At 44.8% G+C, this 16,666-nt stretch overlaps 8 protein-coding genes, 1 long non-coding RNA gene and 1 other non-coding gene across 17 annotated transcripts in view; 5 read left to right on the top strand and 5 right to left on the bottom strand.

The window, feature by feature from the left end:
* Nucleotides 1-11: 11 nt before the first annotated feature.
* Nucleotides 12-2,420, bottom strand: LOC115760846 (NAD kinase 2, mitochondrial). 6 transcript variants are annotated; one of them, XM_030702395.1, is made up of 6 exons: nt 2,341-2,420; nt 1,476-1,722; nt 947-1,187; nt 685-891; nt 212-614; nt 12-136 (listed from the first exon to the last, which is right to left on the bottom strand). In XM_030702395.1, exons 1-6 carry the CDS (start codon nt 2,378-2,380, stop codon nt 33-35), a joined length of 1,242 nt encoding a protein of 413 aa, XP_030558255.1. In that variant the 5' UTR covers nt 2,381-2,420; the 3' UTR covers nt 12-32. The 6 variants fall into 6 exon arrangements, with proteins under 6 accessions (XP_030558255.1, XP_030558256.1, XP_030558257.1 ...); XM_030702396.1 differs by having other exon boundaries at nt 947-1,175; XM_030702397.1 differs by having other exon boundaries at nt 947-1,172.
* A 529-nt stretch (nt 2,421-2,949) lies between these two features.
* Nucleotides 2,950-4,820, bottom strand: LOC115760845 (GATA zinc finger domain-containing protein 14). Of its 2 annotated transcripts, XM_030702391.1 has the most exons (4): nt 4,668-4,820; nt 3,252-4,594; nt 3,094-3,194; nt 2,950-3,023 (listed from the first exon to the last, which is right to left on the bottom strand). In XM_030702391.1, exons 1-3 carry the CDS (start codon nt 4,705-4,707, stop codon nt 3,102-3,104), a joined length of 1,476 nt encoding a protein of 491 aa, XP_030558251.1. In that variant the 5' UTR covers nt 4,708-4,820; the 3' UTR covers nt 2,950-3,023; nt 3,094-3,101. The 2 variants fall into 2 exon arrangements, with proteins under 2 accessions (XP_030558251.1, XP_030558250.1); XM_030702390.1 differs by lacking the exon at nt 2,950-3,023 and having other exon boundaries at nt 3,093-3,194.
* LOC115760850 lies at nt 4,694-6,220 on the top strand. The gene is made up of 6 exons (XR_004017689.1): nt 4,694-4,708; nt 4,773-5,018; nt 5,260-5,307; nt 5,564-5,619; nt 5,803-5,883; nt 6,128-6,220. It is a non-coding gene; the product is annotated as an uncharacterized LOC115760850 (long non-coding RNA).
* LOC115761166 lies at nt 5,660-5,740 on the top strand. The gene has a single exon (XR_004017726.1). It is a non-coding gene; the product is annotated as a small nucleolar RNA Me28S-Gm3255 (small nucleolar RNA).
* Nucleotides 6,161-7,366, bottom strand: LOC115760847 (cytoplasmic tRNA 2-thiolation protein 1). The gene is made up of 3 exons (XM_030702399.1): nt 7,306-7,366; nt 7,096-7,253; nt 6,161-7,042 (listed from the first exon to the last, which is right to left on the bottom strand). The coding sequence occupies exons 1-3, from the start codon at nt 7,351-7,353 to the stop codon at nt 6,214-6,216; spliced, it is 1,035 nt and encodes a 344-aa protein (XP_030558259.1). The 5' UTR covers nt 7,354-7,366; the 3' UTR covers nt 6,161-6,213.
* Nucleotides 7,367-7,674: 308 nt separating this feature from the next.
* Nucleotides 7,675-8,745, top strand: LOC115760848. The gene is made up of 2 exons (XM_030702400.1): nt 7,675-7,753; nt 7,815-8,745. The coding sequence occupies exons 1-2, from the start codon at nt 7,687-7,689 to the stop codon at nt 8,723-8,725; spliced, it is 978 nt and encodes a 325-aa protein (XP_030558260.1). The 5' UTR covers nt 7,675-7,686; the 3' UTR covers nt 8,726-8,745.
* A 303-nt stretch (nt 8,746-9,048) lies between these two features.
* Nucleotides 9,049-12,649, bottom strand: LOC115760843 (sulfhydryl oxidase 1). Its single transcript, XM_030702387.1, has 2 exons — nt 11,034-12,649; nt 9,049-9,734 (listed from the first exon to the last, which is right to left on the bottom strand). Exons 1-2 carry the CDS (start codon nt 12,480-12,482, stop codon nt 9,243-9,245), a joined length of 1,941 nt encoding a protein of 646 aa, XP_030558247.1. The 5' UTR covers nt 12,483-12,649; the 3' UTR covers nt 9,049-9,242.
* Nucleotides 12,650-13,060: 411 nt separating this feature from the next.
* LOC115760625 (probable palmitoyltransferase ZDHHC24) lies at nt 13,061-14,159 on the top strand. 2 transcript variants are annotated; one of them, XM_030702076.1, is made up of 3 exons: nt 13,061-13,479; nt 13,537-13,892; nt 13,968-14,159. In XM_030702076.1, the coding sequence occupies exons 1-3, from the start codon at nt 13,239-13,241 to the stop codon at nt 14,136-14,138; spliced, it is 768 nt and encodes a 255-aa protein (XP_030557936.1). In that variant the 5' UTR covers nt 13,061-13,238; the 3' UTR covers nt 14,139-14,159. The 2 variants fall into 2 exon arrangements, with proteins under 2 accessions (XP_030557936.1, XP_030557935.1); XM_030702075.1 differs by having other exon boundaries at nt 13,063-13,479; nt 13,537-14,159.
* A 105-nt stretch (nt 14,160-14,264) lies between these two features.
* Nucleotides 14,265-16,376, bottom strand: LOC115760624 (protein PTCD3 homolog, mitochondrial). The gene is made up of 2 exons (XM_030702074.1): nt 15,974-16,376; nt 14,265-15,914 (listed from the first exon to the last, which is right to left on the bottom strand). The coding sequence occupies exons 1-2, from the start codon at nt 16,301-16,303 to the stop codon at nt 14,280-14,282; spliced, it is 1,965 nt and encodes a 654-aa protein (XP_030557934.1). The 5' UTR covers nt 16,304-16,376; the 3' UTR covers nt 14,265-14,279.
* A 54-nt stretch (nt 16,377-16,430) lies between these two features.
* Nucleotides 16,431-16,666, top strand: part of LOC115760626 (glutathione S-transferase E14) — a 2,446-nt gene continuing 2,210 nt past the window's right edge. The window contains exon 1 of the mRNA XM_030702077.1: nt 16,431-16,599. Within this exon, the coding sequence (XP_030557937.1) occupies nt 16,579-16,599 (21 nt within the window). The 5' untranslated portion in view covers nt 16,431-16,578. The remainder of the gene's footprint in view (nt 16,600-16,666) is intronic.

The raw sequence follows: 16,666 nt of genomic DNA, 5'->3' as shown, positions 1-16,666 counted from the left end.
GGCACTTTTGCTATGTCAGTTGCTTCAGTGTTTCAGTCTAGGGCGATCGTTAGCAGCGCATCCTCGGGACAGATCTCCAGCAGCACTTTGGCGCCATCGTTAAATGGATACGAAATGCTGCCATCAATGACCAGATCTGCAGAAGTAAAGAATGGAAATGGTTCGCAATCAATGATTAGGTTCGATAAACTGATGTCCAGCTGCTACTCACTGGCATCGATGCAGTGCGATTTGATGAACACGCTCTGGACAAAATCGCGGGCTTTGAATGTGGATGGGGAGGGCCAGACGCCCACACAGATTTGCTCCCGTATGGAGTAGCATAGGCGCGGATCGTCGGGCGCAAAGAGCAGACCCTGATTGTAGCGCTGTGCTATTTCGTCAACATTTTCGCGCAGCCGAAGCACATCGGGGGAATCGCTGTTGGGCAGCGATTTAAGTAGATCGTCCACATCGCTGCTGGTTATGCGATTGATACTCGTGTGCCAGGATGTGGAGCCAGTGCCGGTGCTTACGCATAGGCCAGAACATTTGGTTTTATTGACCAGATCCTGATGGTCCAGCACCAGTTGCAAATGTGACACGCGTGCCGAAATATGCTCGCCAATGAAGACCTAGAACGGGATGCGCAGCGCTTGTGAGGATTAGCTGGACAGTTTTGTTGGCAGGCTAGCTGAAACACACCTCGTTCAACGCCAGATAGGGCAGAATACGCTTCATTTTGGCCTTGTACTTGTTGGCCATGTGCTCGTCGAGCATTTCCGGCGCCGTATCCACCTGCTCCATCTTGACAGCCGTGTGCCTGAACAGGTCCGTCGACTCGGGTATCTTGCCATTGCTGCCCAGCATGGTGGTGCGTATGCGTGAGCGATGCATCCATTTAAAGTCGCCCTGTTGAATAGATAGAATGTAAGCTATGGTCTATAGCCCAACTTGGAGTACCTACGCTTTTGATGCGGCTGACGGCTTCCTCGGGATTCTCCGAAAAGTACTTGGGCAACAGAAGGCGGCCCGCCGAACGCTGTGGATCCGAATTGAAGCCAACAATCGGCGTTTTCTGCTGGCTGAGGGCAAACAAGGGACTGGCACGATTGGCGGACAGCAGAAAGGTGCCATCGCCGCCAACGGGCACAATAACATCCGCCCAGCTCATGACATCCTTGCTCAGAGAGCTTCTAAATTCAAGTCTGCTTGTTTAATAAAGTCAACAGCGACAGGGACACATTATGTGGATGGCGGGAATAAGTACAATTTGTAGTTTGTTTGGTAATTATTGTGACGACCAAAACGATGACCATGACGATGACGATAACCATGACGTATGATGAGCACACCAGACGCAGTCACAACAAAGCCACACAACAAACAACAAACGTTAGAAATATGTATGTACTAGGCAGGACGCCCGCCCGAGCTGGCGTGGCACACAACAACAGCAACAACAAAAACAACAACACAGTACAACAAGTACGCACCTGCTGGAGAGCTTCACCTCGCAGCCGACGTCCTGGAAGCTTTGCACAATGCGCCGCTCGAAATCCTTGTGCAGATTGTGCAAATAGAGGACCATTTCCACGTCGGTGCCGCGATCACGTAGCTTCTGCTCCAGCTGTTCGCGCGATAGTTCCGGATGACGCAGTTGCTCCACTTCATAGCGGGATAGCTTTGTCACGACCAGGGCGCGCTTCAATTGAAAATTTGCGGGCGCAAAGTTGGCATATTCTGTGCAAATGGAATTGTCAGAAATGTAAAATACATCCGATAATCTATTCATAAGCTCGGGCCTCATTTTATTGGCAATCATTCGAATGCCGCACAAGTGTCCTTTTCGAATCCTTGGCGGCGTTTTTTTTTTTTTGTAGCTAACAGTTAAATCGATGAGATTATCTTTCTATAAATTTGATTGTGGGAACTCGAGATTTTCGTAGTGTGCTTGACAGCATTTTCCAACTAAAATGCGTATAAGAACCCGATGTTCTAATTAGACCAAATATAACCAAATTCCAGTCGTTACTGTTTCCAATTGGAATCAACATGTAATCTTTAATTAGATGTGATTTCTGACGCGATGCTTTTAAGAATTGTGTTTTCTAATTGGACGAATGATAACTAATTTCGGGTGCGACCATTTCTAATTGGAATAATCTTCAATTGAATGTGATTCCTGACAATCACATGCCTCTCCGCCTAAAGCTGATAATGAACGGAAGCGCAATTCATGTATATTCGTAAACAACGAAAAGGCTGACAAACGATTGCCTTGTTCAATTGCGCTCTAAACATTCAAAAATTCAATTCAAGTAGACAAAGAAATGTTTTACAGGCCCATTTGTGGCTTACCTTTGGCAAATTGTTTAAGCAATTGCTTGGACTTCAACATGCTGTGCGTTGAACAATATTAAATAGAGCATTTATTTATGAAATTCTTTATTTAACTCGTGTGTTCTACATCAATTGATTTAAATGAATTGTGTGTTCTTCAATAATCTTGCTTTTTAAGTATGTTTCTTTTTCACAATTTACATTCCGTAATTGGAGGTTAGTTGTTAAACTAAAACTGACATCAATTATCACACTAAATACACGTTATCTGCAGCCATTGACCAGTTTTATTTTACTTAACGTCCACGTTCCTTGTCTTTAGAAGATTTACTGATTGATTGCGATTCCATACACAACTCTCGTGTATGAATATTCGCTTCGTTTTGCTGTCAGTTATCGCTGTTTTGTTTCTATTTTTGTTCGCTTTCGCTTTAATATCTCTCTCCCTCTCGCTCTCGCTTCTCCCTCTATCTTGCTGTCCGTTTAGTTCTTGTTGTGCATTGCTGATAAGCGGCACGGCCTTTTCTTATCAGCCCAAAAATAATAATAAAGCAAAAATACAAATACTTTCAGTCAATTGCGTCTCTCGTGTCGGCCAAATGCCATTCACAGCACAGACGCGCATTCTCCTCTTCTTCTTCTTACGCTACGCATACACACTATTCACAATGCGCGCATTCGCATGTTTTCTGATCATTCTCCTGGAACGAATACGTTTCCGTTAATATTTAAAGTAACTTAAAAAAAACAAATAAATCATTTCTTGCTCGCCCATTTGTCTACTTAAAGCGATGATACATTCGCAGCTCCGTGGTTTCCGGGCTTATGTTCATGTCGAGGCCATGTGGTTCCTCGGACAACCCATTGTTTTGCTGTTGAACAATATTTGTTTACTTTAAGACATTATACTCTAATTTACACAGTTTTACCTGCAGGTGTGCCAACTCCTGCTGCACGTCCTCATCCAGTATGGGCTTATGAAAAACGGTGCTCAGCAACATCATGGCATTCTTGGCCACCTCGGCCACATTTAAATTCATGCAGCTGCTCTTGTCCATGTTCATCAGATCTGCCAGACGCAGTGAATCCGAGGCAACAATGCCACCATTTGCCCCAATTGGACCACGCTGCAAAGGGGCGGTTTGGAGGTTTGTCAAATTCGGCGGCTGTTCAACGTTCATTTGTGGTACGTTCCAATTTAAGGTGTTACGCATTGGTGGGCCCAAACGATTTGCCGTATTATTACCAATTGGCATTTGTGCAGTCGGTCGAATCAGTGCCAAATCTTGTGCAGTTGGATTGGTCATCGAAGGTCGAGTTTGGTTAGCCGAGTTAATGAGCGCAGTCAACGAATTCGAACCCAATTGCCAATTGGCGGGAATGGGGTTGCTTTGACTCTGATTCTGATAAGATTTAAATTGATTGTTCACACTGTTGCGCACGTTAAAATTTGAATTTTGAATGTCGCACGGATTCAGTTGGGCGCTCACATTCAGCTGCGGGCGTCCATTCTGAAAGTGATTGTTCATGTTCATCAACACCTGCTGCTGCTGCTGCTGTTGTTGTTTTATGTTGTTGTTGTTATTATTAATATTGTTGCGATTGTTGTTGCTGTTGTTGTTTGGAGGACCTATGAATGCATTGTAGGCGTTACGCATACGCTGCTCCATGGACAACTGGCCACGTTGCGTATTACGACCCGGATTGTTGCCTAGACGATTATGTACAAAATTTTGGCAATTATTCCGATTGAAATTATTGTTATTGTTGTTGTTGTTGTTATGGTTATTGTTGGGTTTACCGCGATTGAAACGGCGTCGATTATTTTGATTTTGATGCCAGCGATTGCCGCGTTGAGGATCTTTGCGTGGCGGTTGCTTGCGTGGCGCGTCCGTGGGCACCAAAGGAGCCGCGCCCGGCGGACGGTTGACATTATTTGCCTGAATACGCCATTGAGCTGAATCAGCGGACATATCCGCATTCGGTACTTGTTTGGTGTTGTCGGTTTGGTCCATTGGTTCGTCGGTCTCTTGATATAACCGATTAAAGTCATTTGTTTCAAAATTAATTTGATTCATATTCGTATCCTGTATGGAAGAGTTAAGCTCATCAACCTGCTGTGATTCGTCCTCATCCGCCTCGTCTTCGTCCTCTCCATTGGCATCCTTATAGGATTGTAAATGAGCCGCTTGTCGCTGGCGCTTATCAGGATGGAATCCATAATGTTTGGGTATTTTTGGCTTGGGTTGTACATAGTGTGTGTAATATTCGTCTGAAAAAATCAAATAATGAATAAATCTTATTTTCATCATTTTTTGTGATATTTTTTTTATTCTTTATATTACCAAGTGGCATCAAAATAGCTGGCGCATTAAACGAAGTCATGGTAAGTCTTCCCCATAAATCAACTGCTTAAAAAAATTATCTTTAAATTCTTAATATAAATGAAGCGCACAAGTATTAAATTCGCCAGAAGAACAGTTAGAATTTTGACAGGCATGTGTGTGTGTGCCAGAGCAGCATTTGAAAACTATCAAATATAAACGTTCGAATAATCGAAAAATGTGGTATTTACTTATGCAGCAAGCGAATTGCAACCCTGAGCTAATGAGCATCGCAGCCAACTTTGCTAGCTTCCTTTACTTTAATTCTTGCCGCAGAACGTGTTGCACTTCAAATCCTGGAACTCTTAAAATGTAAGTTAATTAAACAACTACAACTTGATATTGCAGCAAATATAACTGTGCTTAGTGCATAACAAGCCTTTTTACAGAACTCAAAGCTGCAAAATCAAATAAGAGTTCAAGACTTTGCTCCTATGCCGGCTACAATTTAAATTATAGTCACGTGGCTTGGGGCTTTGCTCTTGAGGCTGTACAGTTTTTATCTTTATATTTGTTTGAGTTTGGTGTATAAAGTACTCTTTTTGTTTTACAGGTGAACTGTAATTGTATTGGCCGTTTGGGACGGTCCTAATTAAATTTGGTAAGTTGTGTTTTTCTAAATGTAATTATCTAGTTTGCGAACACGAGTCGCTGGTGTAAAGATAATTCCACTTTAGCTAGTGCTTTTTATCTGTTCGCAGAGCAAATGCGCTTCGCCCAAGCATAACCCAAATTTATTATATCAAAAATTTGCGGTGCATATTTTTTTTCGTGAAGCCAACATTTCAAATTGAAAAAGTTACATGCTTTTGATGTGGACTCTCTTATGCTCACATATTGTATTTTGTTTCTTGCAGGAAAAATTTGAACGCAGTTCTAATGGATTTACCGCTATGATAATCTAGGCAGAAAGGTTAGTTTTATTTAATTTTAGTAGATGTAAGGCACAGAATTTTACTCTGATGAAATTTTACATTCTGACACCTCATATGAACCACTGTGATTCATTCTATTTGTAATTAAGTACTGAAACTGCAATATTTAAGTAATTTAAGTGCTTTTATGCAATCTTTAACGAAATCCTATTTTTTTTTAGGTTACTCACGAACATGTCGGGCATTTAATGGCTGTACGTGAAGTTGGCTGCACTTTTCGCTGGATAATAATCCTGAATTGGGTTAGTATTCGTTTATCAGGTGTTTTATATCTTATTGAACTTGCAATGATGATCACTTAAACCATTCACAGACACCATATAAAAGTTAAGCTCTGGCAAACTTCTTCAATATTTTTTTGAAGTAAGCGAGTCTTGCTTAGCCGGTTATGGACCCTGGTTAATAAATTGGCACTGAGTCTTACACTTAATGCAACAATTATTTTGTTAAAAAGCGAATATACTTATGCCTCGTTTTCTTTTGCAGGTGATTCGGAACAATTGCATCAGCTACAGCCTGGCATCGTTGTACACTCAAAATATGCTATAAATAAATAAACCTGCATTTTGAATTTAAAAATCGTTTTTTACTATATTTGCACGTTCCCTCAAAGCAAGTTCCTGGTTCTGTTTGGCAATCATGCGATCACCCTTGGATTTCTTGCCGATGCCCAGTTTGGGCAGGCCGCGATTGAGTCCCTCCAGCAGTACGCACGCCTTGCACGGCTGCTGTGAGGAAACGAAGCTGCAGCGTTCGCAAATGCCGCGCACGGGCTTCTTTACCGTATCCTTAAAGCGCAGCTGCTCGCCCGAGTAGATGATGTCCATTATGACCGAGGGTCGCACTTTTTCCAGATCCTTGAGAAAAGCGCGTGCGTGACCCCGGTAGGCGTTCGGCGCAAACACGCATTCGGTGGAAAAGTAGACCAACTTCTTGTAGTGCGCATACATGACAATTTCCTTCTCGTAGCTGTATTTGAGAGGCTTGACGCGGGGTATGGAATCCTCGCCGCCGCCGCCTGTGCGAATGTCCGTGCAGCGACGTAAACGTGCCGTGTCCCCGCGAAGTATATTCATCAGCACCGTTTCCGCAATGTCGTCCGCATTGTGGCCAGTAGCGATGCTGTCCACGCCCAAAAGCTTTGCGCCTCGATCCAATGCCTGGCGGCGAAAAACGCCACAAAATGTACAATTGTTGGAGCGACCTATTTGAGCCACAATGCGATCCATAGTCCAGCCGTACAGTTCCTCATAGGATAGGATTTTCAATGGCATTTGATAGTCATCGCGATTTTGTTTGACCGTCTCTAGACTGTCGTCCCGATAGCCCGTGATGCCTTCGTCAATGGAGAGCAGCACCAGGACCAGACCATAATCGTGGCGTTCATTAAGAAGCTTCAAGCTGAAATGAAGTTTATTAGGCTTACAATTGTGGCCACCTTCAGTTGAACTTACACATGCGCCAGGACTGTAGAGTCCTTTCCGCCGCTGGCGGCGACGGCAACCTTTTCATCACGTCGAAAGAGCTTGCTCGAGATGATTGTGTGATGGATTTCAGCTTCGAAGGCAGCGAAAAAGCAAGCCTTGCACAGAGCGTCACCTGTTTTGGGACGCTGTAAAGGAAATCGATTAATGTTTATAGCTCAATTAAAATAAGTCACTCACCTTTAATGTGGCCCTGTTGCCGCATTTAGCTTTACAATCTATAGGCATTTCTAATGTATATTGTTTACAAATAAACAACGTGCTGTGTTAATCGAATTGCTGTTATCGATACAAGTATTATTGCAGCGTTTTACAGCACTAACTGAAATATCGAAAGGTAACTCCAGAAACTAGGCGCGCTTATTATATTTACGAAAATTATTGAACCAATACTCAAATTCTGGTATATTTAATAATAGCTTACATTTTGATATATGCTTATAATTTAATATTAAAACCCTATTTGTAATTATATGAGTTATTCCTTATCAGTAAATAATTTAATAAAAGTGGGAATACCCCTAATGCAATAAACTCAAATGCAAACACAAAATTTAAGTAATGACTTTTGATGATGAAAATGACGAATATATACACCAGAAATTGTATCGCAGCCGTGGCAAATGTGGTAAGTAATGCATTAAATGATCTATATATACATATTGCAAGCTATCCTTACCGAAACACAGCAATCTACGCACGTCAATCAGAAGTTTACGTCGAGGTGAAGCAGAAATCCAATGTTTATGCTAGGACATCAGTTGCCGCAATGGCTGGGAACGCCAACAACAACAACAGCACACTTGATATTGGACACGATGTTTGGTTCCACATAGCCATGCATCTAGATCCGGAGGATGTACAGACCTTCGCCTTGGTGTGCAAACAGACCGCCAAGCTGGTAAACTCGAGAGCCTTCTGGCGCAACATGTACAAACGCCACTGTCTGGCTGGTACTTCCAGGAGTTGGAACCTGGAGCTGCCCGCCCAGCTGCAGTTGGAGCAAATACGCAACTGTGATACGAAAGCGCTGCGCTCGCACGTCATCGAAGCGCTATTCCACTGTTATCGTCCACTTAAGACGCGCCTCGAGCTGGGCTACAGCCTGGACTGGCTGCTGCACCGCACCTTTATGTCCTGCTCGCAGAAGCAGTATCAATGCTTGTGGATCATGTGCTACACACTTTGGAATCAGCAGGCGACAGCCTCTAGGCAATTGGATGAAGTTGGGCACTTGGCGCAGGCGGACAACGACGTGGTTAACGATTGGGAAGCGCTGGCAGAGAGCGATGAGGCAACAGCACAGATGGTACACAGCTCCGGCAATCGACATGAAGGTGTTGTTCTATTGATTGTGGTGTGCCGGCAATTTATACCGCTGCCGCTGCAGTTGCTCTACAACCAGCAACAGTCGCGCTTTCGCCTGATGGCAACCCGGGAGCTGCTCTGCAGCAATATGCGCGCCAAGAACTTGGAGCTGGATTTTGTCGAGGACAACTGCAATAGCAACAGCCTGAGTGTGACTGTCAAATATGCGCGCATTGAAAAGTATAAAGTGCTGCCCTGGTGGCATCCAGATTTCAAAAGGTTTCTCAAATAAAATTGATATGCGTACAAAAAAAAAAAAAACCAGATATATCTTTAGGTCACAAAATATATAAGGAAAGGAATTAAAGCTCAGCCCAGCCGTCAGCTATGCTGACTTTCACTATTATCAGAATCATGTGCTTGCATGTGAACCCGAGTGGGACATTAAACGGACCTTATCTCAAGTGTCGCATATAGACATGCCAGATGACATGACCGAAAACAGATGTTGTACATTGTTTGGAAGCTACCTACATATTGCAGATAAACAACTTTGATCGTACGATTTTTATCACTTCACTTCGATGCACAGATAGAAGAAAACATAAGTTATAAGTACATTTTGATACGTAATTTTATAAAAGCGATTGTTTTCGTTATGATAAAGGATTACAACTGGAAGATAATTGATATATACACGTTCAGCTTAAACATAATTGTGAGTTACAATACGTACAAAAAACATTAAGAGGTGGTCGTTAGAAATTTGTGTGTGTCTTTATGATAATTGAGCCAAAGCTCTGAGTGCATTACACCTTGCCCAGCAGATCGTGTCCATACGGCTTCTTGCGGTAGCCGCCTTTGAAGGCGAACAGCTTAAAGGCCAGCACCATCATGACAATGCAGAAGGCATACAGGAACATGCCCATACGCATATCCATGTCGGAGAAGACGTTAGAGATCTGACGCTTTTGCCGCATCTTGTCAAGCGTCTCGTGCAGCAGCTCCTCGCGCTGCACGCCAAAGCGACTGACGAACTGCGGATTGTGTATGTTCTTGAGGAAACTCAGCACCGCCTCCTTGTTCCAGTTAATTTCCAAATTCTCTTTCAGGTCGGAGGTTGGCGCCTGCCGGCACTTGGCACAGCTGCTGGCACTGGGGAATTGTACTTTGGGAAATTGCGGATCCTCGGTATCGTCGCCAGCCAGACGCTGATTGACCTCATTATGCGCAGCCCAGAGCCACAGCACGGCTTCGTCTTTGGTAGCAACGTTCCAGATTTTGCGGCGTGTTGCCATTGCCTGAACGCAGGAAACAATATAGATTAATCAAATACACTTGTGTCAATTTAAGCAGCTGCTGCCAAAAGACAACAACACACATCGTCCGTATCACAAAAAGAAAAAACCCACAATGTCATTGCGTAATAACCCATCTTGCCTATGAAGACGAGCAAATCCCATGGGGAATATGTACTTAAAAATATTATAATCATAAAAACGTGACTGCTCCAAGTTAGCTTGTTTAGCAGCATAATGCATTTCACAAACTATACAAGGGCTTTGACCCCACATACTATGTGCATAATACATATATATATATATATGCTTAATCGGCAAGAATAGCTAGACATCTGTACAAACGCGAAACCTAAGTGGGTTATGCAGACCAGACTAGACAAATTTGCTTTTTCTGATATTGGACAGGCTGGTTAGTTATTAAGTAGGAGCGCATATGGCATAATTCGTTTACGTATTATATATAATATATATCTAGGTAACTCTCTTAGTTTAACTGACATTTTTGGAATTTTTCAGTGTATTTTGTATCTGTCTAAGCAATAAGCATTTTAGTTATTTATATTTCTCTCTTGTTTTGCTCCCGCATTCAAATTAAGTTTATGGTCAATGTATGTGATAATTGAATAATCGTGATAAATAACTTTTAATCTGATATAAGGCTTTGCATGTCATATAGAAAATATAATGAGCGCGATATGCTCTGTTTTTTCTAAATTATATTTTATAATTTGTTTACCCGAATGTCTATCTGTACATTTGGGTAGATATATGTATGTGTTCATAGGCTTGCTCAGTCGTAATTACAGGGTATTTGCTAGTGCTACATTTGCTATCTATAGGCTAGGGCAGTTTGTTAGGGTATAAGTCTGCCTAATTACAGTTTATCTTTTAGGGCCTATAAATATATCAAGCATTTCTTACTTATCTATGGGGTATTCAGTTAAAAATAACTTATATTGTTTCTTAACATTTTTCATTCTGAAATTCTTTCCATCCATTTGTAAATCGTAGTTAAACAGGCAAAAGGAAAATAATTATAGCTGCGGGCCCTTCAGCTTAAGCTGATTTGTTATTGTTAGCAACAAATAAACAAAATAAATAAATAAATAATGTAATGAATTGACAAATACTGCATTAGGCCTCGCCCCGCGCACCTGCTCCTCTGCGCCTACAGCTTGAAGGCCAAATGCTGATCTCATAGTGAAAGCGCCAATTACAATAATGCGGTATTATTAACACGTAGGCACAGTCTAAATTATATGTGTGTGTGCGTGTGTGTTTTACATGGAGGTGACTCACCTGGAAATGCTCGCTGCAATCGGTGCAGCCAAAGAAGTTCTTGATATAGCCATGCATCGCCTGCAGCACCTCGAGTGGATCCTGCGACTGTTCGTTGCCGGCCGCCTGGACGCTCATGAAATGGAAAAGCGTCCACAGCGAGCAGCTGAAGCCGCGCAAATGCGGACTGGAGCCCGTGCAGCCCACATAGTGTGTGCTTGAGTAGATGTGACCCAGTTTCGACTCGAGGCGGCGCAGCTCCTGCTCAAACTCCTTGCCCGTCAGCTGTTGATTGAAGTGCGCAACATAATCCCTGAGCTTGGCCACCAGCTGCCGTCCCGCCTGGCCCAACGGATTGTAGCGCTGGAGCACGGTCAGAAAGCGCTGCAGCGCCAGCAACCGCTCGCCGCTTATCACATTCACTTTGGCCACCTCGTTGTGCAGAATGGTGCGTATGGCCTGCTCCAGATCCGCCTGATAAATCAAGTGCTTGTTGCGATGCACCTCGCTGATGATCTCTTTGAGTTCTCCATGCTGGCTGCCGTCGTTCGCCGCCGGCTGCGACTGCGCCTGCTGTTGCTCTGGTCGGGGTGTAAAGCTCAGAGCACGCAGCGCATCCTCAATGGCTTTGGCATAGGCTTCGCTGCTCTGACTGGACGGTGTGAGCACCTTCACATTGCCCTGACGATCCACAAGCGCCACCTGCTGCTTCTGGCTGGTGTCCAAATTAAATTTGGCCGCAACGGCGGCATCGCTGAAACGACGCACCTGTACGGCGGGCCACTGCAGCAGAAAGAGGGCCGTTTCGACGCCCAGCGTAGAGTTCTCCGGCTCGTGTATGAGCGCCACATACTCCCGCTGGCTGTTGAGGCCCTCGAACAGCGCCGTGGCGGTGCTTTCACTTTCGCTGACGGGCACAAAATTGGGCCAATGTGTGTTATTAACAGTCTGATTCTCGGCGGCCACCATGCCAGCGAGCAGGCTGCGTATCTCGTCGGGCTTTTGGGTCTCCAATTTCAGGCCATATTGCATGGCGCTGGGCTGATAGCCCGGGCCCATATACCGCAACGTTGGATAGCCCATGACCTCGTAGGCGCGACAGACGCCATTGTTCTCCTCGGCGGCACAGTCAATCGCACTGACAATGAGCACATCCCGCCAGGCGTGCAGCTGCTCGGCCACCTGCTTGTATATGGGCGCAAAGCGTCTGCAATGCCCGCAATATGTATTATAGAACTCGACGAGCGTGCCGCGATTTTGCTCCAGCACTGTCTCATTAAAGTTGGCCACGGTTAGCTTGACCACCTTATCGCTGTCATCGTACAGGCCGAGCTCCTCGTCTACCGGTGCCGATTGCTGTTTCAAGAGCGTCTCGTATCGGTTCAATGGGACGCCAGCAGCGACCAATTTCAGTATGCAGAAGAACAATAATATTGGTAAAAATGCCAGCTGCGCACCTTGTCGAGTCATTGTCTTTAAGCCGAGTGTTTCGCCGAGTTTAAGGTGTTCAGTGCGCAATGCAATGAGAACGACTGATACGATATTTCTACCGTAGCATTGGGAATGTTTTATGGTTTCAATAACTTTTGATTAGCCACACAGAGTATTTTTGCACTCTCGCCCCTTGCTGCTTGTTCTTTACGAACGCTCGCACAAACAGCTCTTCATAGAGATGAGCACTGACAGTGTAAAAGTGATGCGAGTCACATTTGAGTCACTGCGTTACGGGACCATAACTTGTGGTGACTTATTGTTGGTGGTAGAGTGCGGCCACACTGGAGTGATATAACCCCTTACAATTATTCACTAAAAAGGGCGCGAGCACAACTTATGTAAATGTATTGCGGGTAGGTATGAATGCGGTCGGTTAAACCTGATAAGAGTGTTGCCATACTGCGTCTAAATAACTAAAGGTAACTGGTACACAGTGACTGACTTTTTTGTGCAACAAAAAGTGCTCAAAGCTACATATGTTATTAGTAAAGTAGGTTATAATAACAGATTTAAAATCTAAAAAATGTTCAACGATCAACACAAATATATGTGACTTCAAAAATCACTGCGCTCGCTGCAATCGGATATCTCCCACGCATAAAACGATAAGCGATATTAAATACTATCGATAACACCACATACGATATTTATTTATTGAAACAAGTACACCACTGCATTCTAAAACAAATTTCGAAAGTTTAAAAAAAATTAGCTTAGTTTAGTGAAATTAAGATGATATTGCGCCCATTGGAACGGGCTTTTTTGCCACGTTCCACAGGCGACGGAGCATGCTTCCTGCTAATTGCAATATGTGTGCCGCTTACGTACATGTTTCAAGTCACAGTTATAATGCCGGAACTCCACGACGTGGGCAGCTTTTGGTATACAGCAGTGTGGCTCGCCGGCATTTTTTTGGTCTTTAATATAACGTCAAATATGCTGGCCTGCATGCTGGTGGATACCTCAATTAAATGCAAGTACCAGACCATCAGAGAGGCTCTATATATATTTTAAACAATTTACCTTGCAGTGCATATCCTTAAGCCGCCTGTGGATTCTCATCTACTGAGCCGTTGGCATATGTGCGATGCCTGTCAGACGCTTGTGCCACCACGTTCCTGGCACTGTGAGATCTGTAATGTGTGCGTCTTGAAGCGGGATCATCATTGCCGTTTCACCTGCTGCTGTATTGGCCATCATAATTACCGATATTTCTTCTATTTTTTGCTGTACATGGGTCTGGGTGCCCTCTATGTGAGCATCAATGCCAGCATTTATCTGTGGTATCTGCACGCCGACTATTACTGGCGTCCGTACACACTGCTCACCGTCTTTGTGCCTGCCTTGAGCCTGACCGTGCACGCCAGCTGGGAGAACTTTTATGTGGTACTCTATGAGTTGAATTTATTGGCATTTTGTATGTGCACATTGCTGCTCGTTTATCATCGGCCCATCTTTCAGCGCGGCGCCGTCATGAAGGAGCGCTCGACCAGCAAATATGATCTTGGCCTGCGCGCCAACATGGAAATGGTGCTGGGCAAGCGCATGCACCTGACCTGGATATCGCCGTTTGTGCGCAGCGAGCTGCCGCACGACGGCGTCAACTGGGAGCCCGCGACGAAAGAGGAATGAATCTTATTGTACTTTGATACTAGTCATACCTTAAGTAATCTCATCTAGCACAAAATGGTAGAGTTTAAGTATTACATAATGCATTCCGTGCATTTATTTAAATATTGCATTTATTGCAAATTAACAGAACGAATTGAATGATCATTTATCTAGAAAGCTTTCGCCGACCAGCGATTTCAGCTTGGCCAAATGCACTTCGCTGAGAGTAAAGCCTTCGTTTATGCGCTTTGCTAGCGCAATCGTTTCCATGTTGTTCTCCACAGCATATTGTAGCGCCATTAGCGCCTGGCTGGGCGCTTTGTTTAGCACAGTTGCCTCCACGTACTCAGACAAAGCGCTCTCGGCGGGCGTGCCGGGAATGCGATGCTGCTGCTTGTCAATGTAAGCGAATACCTCGCTAGCCTTGTCGAAGCTGCTGTCGCCGCGCACGAGCAGCGTCAGAATGTCGCCCAGCATTTGGCCGGTGAAGGAGACTTTCCTGGCCCGTTTTGCGGACTCCTCGATTTTATTGTACATATCCAGGGCCACCTTGGCGCACTGTTCGGGCAGCTGTTGCTGGGCGGGCAGTTCAGCATTTGGACGATTATTCACCATTATACGGAGCACATAAAGAAGCAGACTCTCGCGATGGGTGTGATCGAAGATGACCATGTCGGACCAGATGCGCGGCACATGCTCAACGGCACCATTTATTTCTATGGCTCGTAGGATCTCCTCCATAATGCCCGGCTCGGGTATGTAGATGTTGGGCACCAGCACGTCATATGTCTGCATGAAGTCCTCAATGGATTGGGTCTGACACAGCAGCGCCAGATAATTGCGATAGTATATGCTCTCCTTGAAGGAGTCGCCTATCAGATCGTAATTGTTGCCCGTGTGCAGCAGTTCATCTACCTTCTTAGCCAAGGCCTTGTCGTTCAAATGATTGCGGCACACATCCATGGCCGTGGCAAAGAAGTACGTATCCTTGGGATGTTCCACTTTGAACTGCTTACCGCCAATGTCGTTAAGGATGTCCACAATGACGTGCGAGACGGGCGCGCGTTCCCGGCAGAATATAATTAACAGATAGTAATATGTGCCCAGACTGGGCGTAACGCCCAATTGCTTGAACTCCGGCAGAACCTTAAGCGCTGAGCTGCGCGCCAATTTAAAGTTTCCAAACGTGCTGATGCATTCGAGCAGCGCGTTCAGCGTGCCCAGATTGGGATGCAGTTGCTGTTCGGCCATTTGATTCAGCAGCACCGTGCACAGCTGCCAGCGCTGGTCGGCCGTGTCCTTGAGCAGGCTTACAATCTGAATTATGGCATTGTAGGTATTGGTGTCCAGTTGGATTTGCCTCTCGTTCGCCTCTTGCAGCAGCGCATAGGCTCGCTCACACTGCAAATACTTGGCCATGCCGCGTATAAGCGCCGCATAGGATTGCGGCGTCTTTGGCTCAATGGCGGCGTACAGTTTTTCCGCCAAGTCACCGTCCTTCCATGTTTTTCCATGACGTTCACGTCGCCGACTGTTCTGCAGGAACCAGCGTTCCTCAATATACTCTTCCGGCAGCGGTTCTTGGTTATTGTAGAAGCACACCAGCTCCAACAGACTCTGCTTCAGTGCATCATTGACCTCGATGCCCTTGTTCTCCAATAGATTGTACACGAGAACAGCATCCGCGAGCTCACCTTGTGCAATTAGTTGCTGAAGTGAGCTCGTATCCACCTCCGACTCCTCTGTGTAGACCATGGATGGTGCAAACTTTTCAATGGGTGGTTGCGCTTCTTGGTGCTGCAAATTAGTAAATAGAGGCATTTTAATGCGATTTTGTTGTCACATCAAACACTTACCATAAACAGCTCGCGATGCTCCTCTTTAATCCAATTGGCTGCCTTACGTCCCGCCTCCTTGGACAGCGTATACGTGCGCTTGGCCACATTCGACGTGGGTATCAGAAAGGGATCATCGTGGTATTTATAGTGTGGCGCCGTCGAGTCACGTCCCACTGTGCTGGCCAATGCCTGCAGCAGATCTGTGGGCGAGCGTTCAATGCGTTTGGGAATTTCAATGTGCTCGGCGGCCGGCGGCGCAGCGGTTGTGTAATGTGTGCCATTGCCACTGGCAATGTGACGCGCAAGGCTGGAACTGGGCAGCAGTCTTAGTTGGCGCGTTAGGTACATGGTGTGTAATTTGGGCCAATAAATCTGTGCACTTTCAGTAACAAATAAGTAATTTTCAATTAACAAATGTAAATCACTAACCAAGTGACAAAAACAGTGTGACCGAAGTGAGTTAGTCTTAGAATGCGCAACAGCTGATTGCAACGACTAATCGAAATGGTGTATCGATAAATTGTGGCGGCTAACATATGTTGCTCCACTCTGAGCAAGGCTCTTAAATTCGAATTGTAATTTTATTTTTCTCACGAATGGAACGCATAAACTAATACTTTAGAATGTACACAATGGAAGTTATGGTTAGTAATTGATCAGTGTGGGTGCAATAGTCTGTTTTATTAACGAAACGAAACCTGACGTTAATCG

The sequence above is a fragment of the Drosophila novamexicana genome, unplaced genomic scaffold (genome assembly GCF_003285875.2).
Source record: "Drosophila novamexicana strain 15010-1031.04,08,12 unplaced genomic scaffold, DnovRS2.1 tig00000462-arrow-pilon, whole genome shotgun sequence".
NCBI lineage: Eukaryota > Metazoa > Arthropoda > Insecta > Diptera > Drosophilidae > Drosophila > Drosophila novamexicana.
The sequence above is the reverse complement of the archived record's forward strand: the minus strand, read 5'-3'. Positions and strand labels throughout refer to the sequence as shown.

What these genes read in the sequence shown, in the direction of transcription:
- LOC115760846 (XM_030702392.1), bottom strand. Translation starts at nt 1,804, where the DNA reads ATGATTGCCAATAAAATGAGGCCCGAGCTTATGAATAGATTATCGGAT. An exon ending in GAGGTGAAGCTCTCCAGCAG is followed by an intron (nt 1,188 to 1,475) that starts GTGCGTACTTGT and finishes TTAAACAAGCAG; the next exon opens with ACTTGAATTTAGAAGCTCTC. An exon ending in CCGTCAGCCGCATCAAAAGC is followed by an intron (nt 892 to 946) that starts GTAGGTACTCCA and finishes TCTATTCAACAG; the next exon opens with GGCGACTTTAAATGGATGCA.
- LOC115760845 (XM_030702391.1), bottom strand. Translation starts at nt 4,707, where the DNA reads ATGACTTCGTTTAATGCGCCAGCTATTTTGATGCCACTTG. An exon ending in AGCTATTTTGATGCCACTTG is followed by an intron (nt 4,595 to 4,667) that starts GTAATATAAAGA and finishes TGATTTTTTCAG; the next exon opens with ACGAATATTACACACACTAT. An exon ending in AGGAGTTGGCACACCTGCAG is followed by an intron (nt 3,195 to 3,251) that starts GTAAAACTGTGT and finishes ATTGTTCAACAG; the next exon opens with CAAAACAATGGGTTGTCCGA.
- LOC115760847 (XM_030702399.1), bottom strand. Translation starts at nt 7,353, where the DNA reads ATGCCTATAGATTGTAAAGCTAAATGCGGCAACAGGGCCACATTAAAG. An exon ending in GCAACAGGGCCACATTAAAG is followed by an intron (nt 7,254 to 7,305) that starts GTGAGTGACTTA and finishes TTTCCTTTACAG; the next exon opens with CGTCCCAAAACAGGTGACGC. An exon ending in TCTACAGTCCTGGCGCATGT is followed by an intron (nt 7,043 to 7,095) that starts GTAAGTTCAACT and finishes ACTTCATTTCAG; the next exon opens with CTTGAAGCTTCTTAATGAAC.
- LOC115760848 (XM_030702400.1), top strand. Translation starts at nt 7,687, where the DNA reads ATGACTTTTGATGATGAAAATGACGAATATATACACCAGAAATTGTAT. An exon ending in TCGCAGCCGTGGCAAATGTG is followed by an intron (nt 7,754 to 7,814) that starts GTAAGTAATGCA and finishes ACCGAAACACAG; the next exon opens with CAATCTACGCACGTCAATCA.
- LOC115760843 (XM_030702387.1), bottom strand. Translation starts at nt 12,482, where the DNA reads ATGACTCGACAAGGTGCGCAGCTGGCATTTTTACCAATATTATTGTTC. An exon ending in ATTGCAGCGAGCATTTCCAG is followed by an intron (nt 9,735 to 11,033) that starts GTGAGTCACCTC and finishes TCCTGCGTTCAG; the next exon opens with GCAATGGCAACACGCCGCAA.
- LOC115760625 (XM_030702075.1), top strand. Translation starts at nt 13,239, where the DNA reads ATGATATTGCGCCCATTGGAACGGGCTTTTTTGCCACGTTCCACAGGC. An exon ending in GGTGGATACCTCAATTAAAT is followed by an intron (nt 13,480 to 13,536) that starts GCAAGTACCAGA and finishes TTTACCTTGCAG; the next exon opens with TGCATATCCTTAAGCCGCCT.
- LOC115760624 (XM_030702074.1), bottom strand. Translation starts at nt 16,303, where the DNA reads ATGTACCTAACGCGCCAACTAAGACTGCTGCCCAGTTCCAGCCTTGCG. An exon ending in AGCATCGCGAGCTGTTTATG is followed by an intron (nt 15,915 to 15,973) that starts GTAAGTGTTTGA and finishes ACTAATTTGCAG; the next exon opens with CACCAAGAAGCGCAACCACC.